Source organism: Cygnus atratus, chromosome 2 (assembly GCF_013377495.2).
Source record: "Cygnus atratus isolate AKBS03 ecotype Queensland, Australia chromosome 2, CAtr_DNAZoo_HiC_assembly, whole genome shotgun sequence".
Lineage (NCBI taxonomy): Eukaryota > Metazoa > Chordata > Aves > Anseriformes > Anatidae > Cygnus > Cygnus atratus.
In genome coordinates, this window is record NC_066363.1 from 111,638,533 (window position 1) to 111,650,319 (window position 11,787).

Genomic DNA, 11,787 nt, shown 5'->3' on the forward strand with positions numbered 1-11,787 from the left:
AGTTTGTAGGATTGTTTTTTTAGTTTGACTGTTTTGGATTTTTATTGTTGTTTTTTTTTTTTTTTTAATTATTTTTTTCCCAACTTACTGAAAGAACTGCAATAGTAATGGAGAATGTGCATATCATAGGTGTATACACACAGTAGCACTGGTCTACTGGTGCTGCCAATTTAACAAGCAATATTCTCTCTAGCAAATACTGTTGCACTTTCACTTGAAGTGAAAACGTCCTCGTCAGCATTAAGATGGTACCTATCTGAAACGTAACCTGTATCTCCTCCCTTCCCTTCTATAATTTTTGGCTTGAATACCACTTCGTCTTGTCACACGCCTTCCCCATCTCATACTGTTTCTCTGAAAGGAAGACTGCTTGGCATCCTGCATAGGAAACCAAAAGATCTTACCAGTCTTTCTGTAGGGAGTTTTTCTATACCTCTTTACCTAACCCCTCAGAAAGTCAGAAAGCGGACAGGACATATTTACCTTTATGGCTTCCATATAGATCACTTAATTTAAATCAGACCACTGCTGTCTGACTCTGGTTCCAGGGCCCTGTTCCTGACAATTCCTCACTCACGAAGTCATTTAGCACAAAACGTAGGCACAAGTACAGAGAGCACACTACATATGCCTAGCTTTCAGTGGGGCACAGCCTCCTTTATTATTCCATTTATTCTTTAAATAATACCCTTTCAAGAGCACTACAAGCTATGAAGAAAGCACTTAAAATTACACACAGTCTTTCATCTCTGGAAGCGTTGATAAATACGTTAAGTGACAAAACTTCACCTTTTGCTTTAAGTAGCCCTCTTGGATTGAGAACAGCATTATCTACTGAGCAGGCATGTAGGCTAGAGAAGAACTTCTCAAAGAAACGTCAACTTTGTTTCCTGCTTTAGAGTCATGATTATGGATGGTAGCCTTTATTCTGAATGAAATTCAAGTTTAGATTAGCTACCTTTGTATTTGAGACTGTTCAGCACATTCCTACCATCTACAGCAAAATCTTTCAAACAGGAATAAGGTATAATACAGGTAGAATTGGTTGAAGATTCTGTGAGAGATGAGGGGAAAAAACTCAGCCAGAAACAACTCAAAACACAGTGCAGATGTGACTACGAAGATACAAATAGGTTAGGTTTGACCACAAAGGTTAACAGTTCATCATTTCAAAGATGTAAGAAAGAAATTATGAGTCAAACTACAATAACATGTGCCTAGAAAAAAAAATGCATACAAGTTACTCTGCACAGAATTCTGCAAATACTTCTACACAAAACTTAGCTAGGTAACATAAGTGCTTGCACCTGAAACATTTTGGACTTTCCTACAACTCACTAAGTGAAATTTCCTAAATTATACACTTTCTGTATCACATTAAGATAGATCAGGCCCTTGAAGCATTTGAATTACTAGTATGAGACGCTGCTTACTATCTGCAGAAACCCATCGCTCAGACTTTCACAAGCACAGTCCCATATACCACACAATGTCTTTCATTCCAACATTCAGATGGTTACATGGATGGCACACAAGCTTAACGAGAACGTCAGCTTAGTACTGCTAGTACTGATAAACACTGTTCAAAGTAACAGCTGTATACTACTGCAGTATCTCAGAGACTTCCAATGTCACTATTTTGGATCCTTGTAAACTGGGCTGATCTTAATACTGCAACTATTTCACTCCTTAGTTTTAAGGATCAGCTTAGTTACCTCTGTTACCTGCTGATAAACTGTAGGAGTGGCTCCATCTCTCTGCAACGAAGACTTTCTTCTATTGCAAAAGCCTGAATAAATACTAAGTTCTTCTACAATAACAAAGATTTTTCAGCCTTACACATTGAGGCAAATAGAAATATACCTTCAGCAAATCCTCTACCACAACAGCATGTCCAAAGTAGCATGCAAGGTGCAGAGGTGTCCAACCCATATTAGATTTACTTCTGCCTAAAAGACACAAAACAGAGTCAGGTAAGTTAACTTTTGGTCACACAGCATGAAAAAGACCTTGTCATGTGCTCGGAGGTTTGTACATATGCTCATTCTTCACAGTAACAGAGGAACAAAGAGGCTGGAACCATCAGTATTATTCATGCTGTCTGAACTACTAAATTACTATGTGGTTTGAGAAAGTAACAGAGTCTTTCTTAAAGAGCATTTAAAGCACGTCTTGGAGGATTGGCAGTATGATTGAAAGTCAAGAACTGTCCTACAATCACTTCTTTAGGATTAAGATATTAAAGCATTACAAATTACTACTAAGTTGACAAACCCCTGTTACTTGCCCATTGCAATGCTCATGTGTGTTAAGAAAAGATGCTTTGTGCTATGTTTTTACTAAGCAACAGACCCACAGCACTCTGAGTGCCACCTAAAAGCTATCACTCTGTTTGGAAGCAAAATGAAAATAAGGCATTAGAAAATAATTTAAGTTACTTCCACCTCCGTGTTTCCCTTTTCAAGTATGCTCAAGTGTTGAAGCTGGGAACGTGCACAATGTTAAGTTTGCCATGAGGAAATAAGCCACTTGCACAAGTTAAAAAGAACTGCTGGACTTCACGGTTTGTCATTCTCTTTCTGCTCTCATTTTACAAATTAACATTAGAATGTAGTTAACAGCTGAAACACTTTCCCATTTCTTATGATTGTTTCCAGCTAACACTTCTATCTTCTATTGGCCATTTCTCTCGTTACTTGTTTCCTCCTTCTCTGCTCCTTCTATTGTTCCAACCCCAGATTTAATACCTTCCCCTCATTCCAGTCTGGCCTACAACAGAATTCCTGCCCTATATGACTGATGGGCTCAAGTACCACAGAAAATAAATGCTGCGTGGATCAATAACTCTGGGGGTATGTATGCTGGATAATACACTAAATGGACACCTCACTTCAGTAGAGCAGGAGGTTCTTTCAAAGACCACAAAAAGGGGCCTAGCTGCACTGAATTCATACAATTAGCCCAAGACAGTTCTTAATTTCAGCACTGACAAGGCAACGCTGCTGCCAAGGATTTCAGTCATGAAAAATTCAGGAACCTGTCCAGATTTGCAGTTCTTATTCAATAAAGTGCCAGAGGCCCTTGTTCTGCACCCACTCAATGTTTGCATTTTTGATGTTAGCCAATGTGTTACTTCTCAACCTTGAGGCATTTGTTACTCCTCTTCAAGTGACCACAAATGTTTGCACTTTGATGTCCTACTTTATTTATTTAACAACGGGACTTCATTACACTGGGAAGAACACAGGGATAGAAAAGTAGACTAGCACAACAACAAAACAACCTCCCCTACCCAGTTCTCTGCTTTGATGGCAGTTAGCTGTAACTCTCAAATGTTACCATTTATTTACAGAATGAAGGCAAACTAGGCAGTCACATTTTGGTTGTGGTCTGTCAGGATACTCTACAGTCATTAAAATGCATACTGTGGCACGACACTATCGACCACTGTCTTTATTTCAGAGTTCTGTGGTGGTTTTTTGTTTGTTTGTTTTAACTTTGCAAAGTCCTAAACATCCTATTTTCTTGAATTTAAGATGGCCATAGAAAACGACCATTTTGGATGAAACCCTGTTTGTTGGTGTTTTAATGTGGATATCTTTTTTTGAAGCTGGTGAACTGAGAAAACTGGAAATGGAAGTTCACACCACTTAGCTGGATCATCATCAAGCAAATCGTGCTTATCTGCAAGCACTGACTGACTAGAATCCAGCCACAGCACAAAAAGTCTGGATTTATTTTCCCTTCCTTCACTTTGTCTGAAATTGGGACCGCTGTTGTTAGACTTCATGCTTGTGTATCTAGAGAACAGCCTCAGAAATATGGTCAGCCTTGGAAAGACAATACAGGTTTTATAAGATGTTGGAGGAAGGCTTTGACACCCAGCCACGTTAATCTGTCAGACTTTAGTCTCCAAAGGCACACTCAGGAGAAGTTTACGCTACCTCCGGTACAGCCTTCCACCTGCTCCAGAAGTACTTTATTCTAAACCAAGTGTCATTGCCACATCAGATGCAAGTCCTGAAGGAACTGCGGCAGTATTGAAGACAATCCCCATACCCTGACTTTCTAGGGAGATCCAGAAGGCAATGACGGAAGGACAAGAGGCTGAAGAGAGGAAGATTGAGGGTTGCAAAAAGTTGGTTACAATCTACAGCCTGCATTTTAGTTAATCATCATGTGGTTATGCAATTACTATCTGGCAGTACCCAACAGATCAGGATTTGTAGCAATACAAAGTGGTTTCGGTAATGAGGAGGCAGTAGAGGCTGGCTGGCTGGAATTTGTCTCAGACTATTTTCAATGGGATGCTCTACAGGAGGAGAGTTAATTGAAACAGCCAGTCTCCAAAGAGTGACTGCGGAAGAATGGAGATTTAACTCAGGTTTCACACAACCAGAACAGTTCCTCCAGAGGACGCTTTAGTTGCACTTCTGTCCTCTAACATTTAGAGGAACCATTTAGAGGTCATAACAGAGATTTCACTGCATATAGATTCCCTATCCAGATTTAGTTTAACCTAAACTATCACCAGCACATTCCCTCTAGTTTCCTAGACATAATACATTTGCAGGCATGTATTAGCTGGTTGGCCATGTATCACTGAACTGAAAGAGCAACAGCTAAGCACCATGTACCTTGCCTTTCATTAGGTCAGTCTCTTCTACCTAGCTACAGACTTTCACAATACCAACACTCAGCTGTGAGCAGGAATGCTGAACAGAGACCAATTTGCTTGACATAATGTAGGACTGCACATTATACAACTTCATTATGCTTTCTCGACTTCAGATTATGTTTAGGAACACATCTGAGAAGCTCTGCAAATGCCTCCAAGCACTTTTTTTTTTTATTCCAGCTGTTTAGACTACACACAATGCCATGAATATTTGCAAAGGACACGGTTGTGAGGGAGCAGGATTCTAGTTCCTTCAAGCTCTGTCTAGCTTCCTTTTAAATTATGAACTAGCTCGCTGAAGATGAAGTATCAAGGGTCTGGGTTTTACACACAACTTGTTTTTCCTGAGGTGAGCACATTAACTATTGGAAAAACATAGCCACCAATGAGTAGCCAAACAAAAGGATGAGTAAACTGATGATTAAGAACTAGAGTTGGGAAAGGGACAGAGCTTATTTAGATAACAGCCTTCCCTGCTCTCTAGGGCAAGGTGTTCCCTCTTTTGAGGCTGAGAGGAAGCATAGCTGCTCTCTCCCCTCAGTGCTATTGTCTCAGTGTTGCTTAACAGTTAAACATTGAATTGCCAGGCTGCGTAAAAAGAGTGGGATATACATCCACCGTTTTGAAGCAACCAGGAACATACTCCTGTAAAAAATATAAAGCTGTTAAATGAATAAAGAAATAGGGCAGTCTGCTACTGCTAACAAGCTTGCTGTGCCGGCCCCGATTTGAAGTTTTAACACTTGGCAGGCTTAACTATGTGAGCTATGCATACGCCAAACTTTAACACTGGCCAAAGACCCAGACGCAGACAACTGGCAGTTTTACTTTCATTTCCCAAGTGACCTAGTACACTACATAGCAAAAACTATGCCTTTATCCCAACCGTCCTCACACGTGACAAGAGATATAGCTGCTGCCATTACACGATAATGAAACATGGCCCTAAAAATCATATCTAGCAGAGCAGAAATACAGTACCTGATCTTTTCTGCAGCCTTGATGGAGACTCTACCTCCCAGAACCATCCCATGGCACCATGGTATGTTTTGTTTAATATTACAGAGCTCCGAAGTTGACATAAGCTTGAACGTAGCTAGAAAGAGGTACTGATTTTTTGTCTTGTTGACATTTCTAGCTTCCGTGAATTACTCAGAGTTTCTGTACATACTTCTGTACTCTGCTTTTATGCTCTCTCCCCTATGCAAGTATGGTCTTAGGAGCCACAGGGTAAAAACAGTTGTATAAAGATTTTTTATTACTCTATTGAGCACTCCAAAGAAAACAAGGTTATACTGTCAGTGACAATTCCACTCTCTGTGGCTTCAACAGTGAGGTTAAACATTTGAGAAGGGCTACTAACCTTTACAGTTGATATCAAAGATTATTTCTCCTTTGTTCATGGTATCCAACAGCTGTTTAACTTCCTCAGCATTTCCATTTCTAGCATCATGGAGAAGCTGCTGTTCTGCTTCAGTACTCATCTCTAATAAAGACATAAAAGAACCAATTTTGCAATGTCTTTGCTATAAGATATGGCTTGCTATAAGATATGGCTTACTATTATCTCACTTTTCTCCCTTAGATATCAACACCAGTATGAGAAAGATAATTATTTCCTATGTCGAACACGTTTAATGCACAAGCTGTTCTCAACTGGCCAGCACCCAGTCATGCTCCTAAGAGGCATTAAAATTCTTCATATTAGCAAAGCACTTCAGCTTTTAAGAGGCAGTGGGGGGTGGAGACGGTGGGGGGAAAAAAAAAAATTTGTACACTTTTTAACCCATATCTTCAGAATTAACTGAGACTTATTTTACTGCTAACCTTGGGGAACAGAATCCATGTTCACATGGAGGCCTCAAATACCCATCAGGGACTAGTATAATCAGTTCCTGGATCTCAGATACCTGACCCCACAAACCTGACTTGAAGGGGAATCAGATACTCGAACGTTTTTGCAGATTTGACCTTCTTTCTAAGAAGCACAAGAGTACAATAAGAGGAGTCAAATTTTCAAAGCAGCCTCAGAAGACTGTGATACACAATGTATTGCTGCCAAAACCAACAGTAAAAGAAGAGCTTGCCCAAACATAGCGTCTCCAGTTTTGGTATCTTCACCTGACACACCAGGCTTACCAGAGCCTGATGAATCAAGATTCCTAAAGTCGGTTAATGATTACAAGGAACATAACTGGTCTAACACAGTTAGTTTTCCTATACTAGCCTTAAAAAAAAAAAATGCAGTCCCAGAACTTGTTTACACTCTGCTGCATTGGAGAGGCAGCTCAATTGCACCACACACATTCAAAACTAAGAACAGATGCAGGGAGCTCTTCCACTGCTGTAAGATGAGAAGCTACTCAGCAAGAAAAGGCAGTAAGAGCACTGGGTAAGCAACGGAAAGCCAGTAACAGATCTTGTTAATATCCCAGACTGGGAGAAAGAAATCTAGAGTAGGATACAGTGCCAAGTGGCCAGCAACAGAGAGGAGAGCTTTCCTCTACTTTTTGCTCAATCAGCAGAGGGAGGGAGAGAATCAGTTTTCAGAATGAAGGCTTTGCCAGGGAGAAGGCTCTTTTCTAGCACATTTCAGAAGAACAAACTGGATCATCACCTGCAAGCTATCACAGACACAGCATACAACCTTCTTCTCCAGCAGTGGTTAAAATACCCGTTTTTGCCTGCTTTTCAGTTCTGCTAGGAAAAACAGTGCTAGTCCTTCTAGTAAGCCTTCAAGCCCTAAAGCTACTTTCTCCTTTAAATAGGAGTCTACCCACTTGTCTGAGGCAACACAGCGGTTTGTTTTTACTGGGACAGGTATAATTTTCTTCAGTGAATCAGTTCCACCAGTGTCTAGAGAAAGATCGAAATCAAGTATGTTAATGTATTAGCAGTCTGCAGTGGTTTTTCTGAAGCTGAGCAATGCTGTTTCAGTGGGACACAGAACGCAGCACTGAGAATCACACAGGCAGAAGCTTCAGAGGATAGTTAGAGCTCATTCTGCTGTCTTACCCAGAGGGGAGAGGGGGAGGAAGGAAGCAAAACTCATCCTTCATTACACACACACACACACAGAGTATTTCTTCAGCAATTTCTTAAATACATCAGCTGAGAGAAATATACTCTTATTGCTCCCTACCATTTGTCAACATCTCACATACACGGCAGGTATGAACAGCAATACGCTTCCAACACGTTAAGAACCCGCTGTTTCCATTTGATACTGACTAGAAGGAAAAAAAGACTGCTTGGGAAGGAACCAAGGAACTGATCCAAATGCACAACTCTTGTATGCAGCAAGGCCAGTCGTGTGCATGAGCAGAATGTTAAATGGCTGCGTTCAGCAGAGAGCTGAATCACTCAGCATAACTACTTACACGATTTCCCCCTCCCCAAGCGGTCATTCAGTTAAAATCCCTGTGACTTGTTTGTACTCTTACAGCAAATATTACCATAAAGCAACGTGTGTGGTGACACAGCTGAGAAAGGTCTGTCTGCTTCACTGTTTCAGTCCCCAAAGCTTTTGCTGCTTAGGCCAAGTCTCCAATTTCAATACACTTTGTAAGCTTGGAGCATGCAACGATGCAGAAGAATGACCGTCTGGCTATTAGTCATAGTTAGAAGGATCATTCACATGAAATTGTTCCTACTTCTGGGGCTGGAAAGTGAATCTGCATGTAGTTACTATGTAAGTGATACAGAGTCTGAAGTTTTAGCTAACTAGCTAAATTAAGTGCCTAAATGAAGCCGACAGCAAAGGGACTCTTAACAGAACTCAGCATAGTCTTCAAAACACTGTTTTAAGCAGTATAATTTGCTCCTTAATGGAGACGAGCAACTGCCAAGAGAGTTTTGAGTGGCAAGCTTACAGTACTGAAAGAAATCAATACATAGGCACTCAAACCCTGTGTGCTTACAGTTAAATTTCATATGCCTGTGTTCCACTGCGGAAGGGAATTTATTGTTTGGTCACATCACCTACCATCAAAATAGCTCCAAAATCCTCACCTACCGGCTTTGAGGTACTGAAACAGATCACCAAGGCAGAAACTGAAGAGTTTAGTTCAGATTTATCACTCGTGAGACACTACTACCAGCTTAACCTATATGAATCGTGCTGCCTGAATGCAAAGCTACCAGCCACTTCAAAGAGCAGGCATCTGTTCACAGTCAGTGATGTTGCCAACATTAGCTTATTCCATTCATCAGCGGATACAAGTTAAACTGCCTTTCATGGCTCCTCTTTGTGTCTCCTACTGTTGAAAGGCTTGTACACTACTCTATACAGTCACTGCTATACCATAAGAAAACAACACAAAAATAATACTTATTGCCTCCAAGACAGTCAAGATGTGACTGCGAGGCACTCCCGTTGAACTCATTAGTACCACCTGAGCAGTACTTGACTGCTACTTCAATCTTATTCATTTAAGAGGGTAAAAGAAGAGCATTTAAGATGCTCTGCTTTTATCTTCCTCTATGAATTCTACACCAGAGTGATTTTCTCACTTGATCACAGCACCTGCCTTCTCATTGAATTTGTTTCCTGATACACACTAGAGAGCCCAGGTTACCATTTTGTTTGCACACATGCTTAAGGAGTCTTTCAGGATACCTAACCACAAAAGACGACCTAACAGATGCTGATATACAAATTGCAGTTACTCAACTGCTGGAAGAATCCAAGTGAAGAAAAAAAAAGGTAGCTGCTTTTCTCACCAAATAGTCCACAAAGATCTAAAGCACTGTCCCTGACCAAGCAGCAATACTGTTGATATCAACCATTTGCTTTTACGTTTTTTGTCTCCTGCCAAGGCCTTCTGCCGCATGTATACAGCCCAGAACAGCAACAATACATGCTCAGAACAACATGACTGGTTTGCACTCTGCTGCAGCTTGACAGGGTTGCAAGCAGCAGGAACAGGACTGGCACTGCCCAATTTAACATCGAGGCTCTGAGTCAGCACCTACCGGTAGCGTAGGAAGCTTTCAATTCATGACAAGCAGGAAGGCTGGCAAGGAGCACAGTGTTGGCTAGTATTTCAGGAGATCTCCCTCTAGCAGCGAAGATGAGACTCCTGCAGGAGAGGACGATACTTGCTTAGGAAGACTTTTTACGTGTCCCAGCAAGCACGCCTCATGGAGCGATGCTCGTAAAAGCGGCGGACAAGAAGCACCCAACCACATCGACAGAACCAGTCTACAAACCCACACGGCAGACAGTACAACAGGGGAAAGAGCTGGGATATCAGAAGCGCCTAGCGATGTTATCCAGGAGCAGCAGCTACCTTAACCTCCAGCCAGTGGATTCAGCGCGTCCCTGTGATATGTCACGGTGCCTCATGTGCGAGCACTGCCTACCTATCACAGAATCACCTAGGTTGGAAGAGACCTCCAAGATCACCTAGTCCAACCTCTGACCTAACACTAACAAGCCCTCCACTAAACCATATCACTAGGCTCTACATCTAAATATCTTTTAAAGACCTCCAGGGATGGTGACTCCACCACTTCCCTGGGCAGCCCATTCCAATGCCTAACAACCCTTTCGGTAAAGAAGTTCTTCCTAACATCCAACCTAAACCTCCCCTGGTGCAACTTTACCTCCCTGCCTGCTCAGCAGCAGCAGGTGCAGCATGCTCAGCACCCTTGCTGGGGCAGCAGGCACTAAACCCACCCCTAATTTCTGGCACCCCACACGTGGCTCGCCTCCGTTCTCCAAACACTTTTTCCAACCCAGGCACCTCAGCCAAGCTCGCAACGACCGACGCCAGGCCAAAAGCAGGCGGGGGCAGGCGCAAAGCGGCCACAACTCCAGCAGAGCCCACCGGGCCCCCGCTCCCCAAACCCAAAGCGTTGGGGCTGCCCCACGACGGGGCCGCGAAGGGGGCTCGACCCCGGGGGAAAGACGGGGGGGGGGGGGGGGGGGGGCGCGCGGTGATAACGGCAACCCGAGCTCCCCAGAGGCCGCCTCGCCTCCCGCGGAGGTCAAACCCACCCGGGGCCGGGCTGAGCCCGCCGCCAGCCCCGCTGCCACCGCTCCGCAGCCTTACGGTCCGGTGCGGTCCTGTGCCCGCCGCCGCCCAGCCCCACGCGCGGCCGCTGCGCGATCCGCACCGGCACCGCCGGCCGCTCCCCCACGGCACGGCTCGGCTCGGCTCGGCTCGGCTCCGCCCCGACACCGCCAGCCCGCCCAGGGGCCGAGCGGGGCTCCCGGCGCCCCCTCGGTGTGTGGGGACGGGCAGCGGGGTGCGACCGCCCTTCGTGGGGCGGGAGGAGGAGGGAGAGGCGCGGGGCGGCCTCACGGCTCCGTCCCCCCGCCGCGTCCCCTCAGGCCGCCATGGCCGGGGAGTGAGGGAGGTGTGCTCGCACAGCGCCAGGCGGCCTCAGAGCAGGCCTGTGGGCCAACAGCAGTGTTGTGTCGCCTGTGGGGGGAGAAGGTGGTTGGGGAAATCGCCCTCATTTTGTATACAAGTGTGAAAGCGAGTAAGCACGCAGGTCCTACAAATAACACGCGGAGAAACACCCTAAAAGAGGAGGTGGGGTGCAGACTGAACTACTCCCCCGCTTCACCCACCATCCTGCCCTTATTTAATCTCTCCTACCTGCTTCGCCCAAAGCCTGTATCTTGCTTTTCTGCCTTTAGCACCTAAGAGGGGTTCTGCATTTTGAAAGGTCCCACGGTGCCGCTGAAATCCTGCAGGGACTTGGAAAGGAAGCAGGGAAGCTTTGTGGTGTGGAGGCATGGCCAAGGCTGTCACATGCAGGAGTGCTGAAAAAGCAGGGCAGGAGTCACAGGTGCCGTGAGAAAGTATCTCAAAAGATTAGGATGAAACTCCTCTTCCAAAAGTGGGCAAGTTCAAACCTGAGCATTTATTGTGAAACTCTTGGGATATAAGTAAAGCAGCTTTTTCTTTTCTTTTTTTTTTTTTTTTCCCTTGTATGTACCTATGTATATCTTCACCCTTCTAAGAATGAAGAACCAAAAGAAAAAAACAGCAGCTCCATACCTACGGACATCACACAAATCTACTGTGTTTGGATTTCTCCTGCTTTTCATTAGTTCAAATTAGCTGACCATTGTTAAGAGACCTGCTTCCAGGGAT

At 44.0% G+C, this 11,787-nt stretch overlaps 1 protein-coding gene across 5 annotated transcripts in view; it reads right to left on the reverse strand.

Moving 5' to 3' along the window:
* OSBPL1A (oxysterol binding protein like 1A) overlaps positions 1–10,857 on the reverse strand; it is a 77,723-nt gene extending 66,866 nt beyond the window's left edge. Inside the window, exons 1-4 of one of the 5 annotated variants that reach the window (XM_050708459.1) lie at positions 10,680–10,847; positions 9,653–9,759; positions 6,042–6,164; positions 1,864–1,949 (exon numbers count right to left, since the gene is read on the reverse strand). In XM_050708459.1, the coding sequence (XP_050564416.1) occupies positions 1,864–1,949; positions 6,042–6,162 (207 nt within the window). In that variant the 5' untranslated portion in view covers positions 6,163–6,164; positions 9,653–9,759; positions 10,680–10,847. Of the gene's footprint in view, positions 1–1,863; positions 1,950–6,041; positions 6,178–9,652; positions 9,760–10,679 lie in introns of those variants that run through there. The other 4 variants (XM_035564056.2, XM_050708460.1, XM_035564058.2 and 1 more) reach the window with 4 other exon arrangements.
* Between the last annotated feature and the right edge of the window lie 930 nt (positions 10,858–11,787).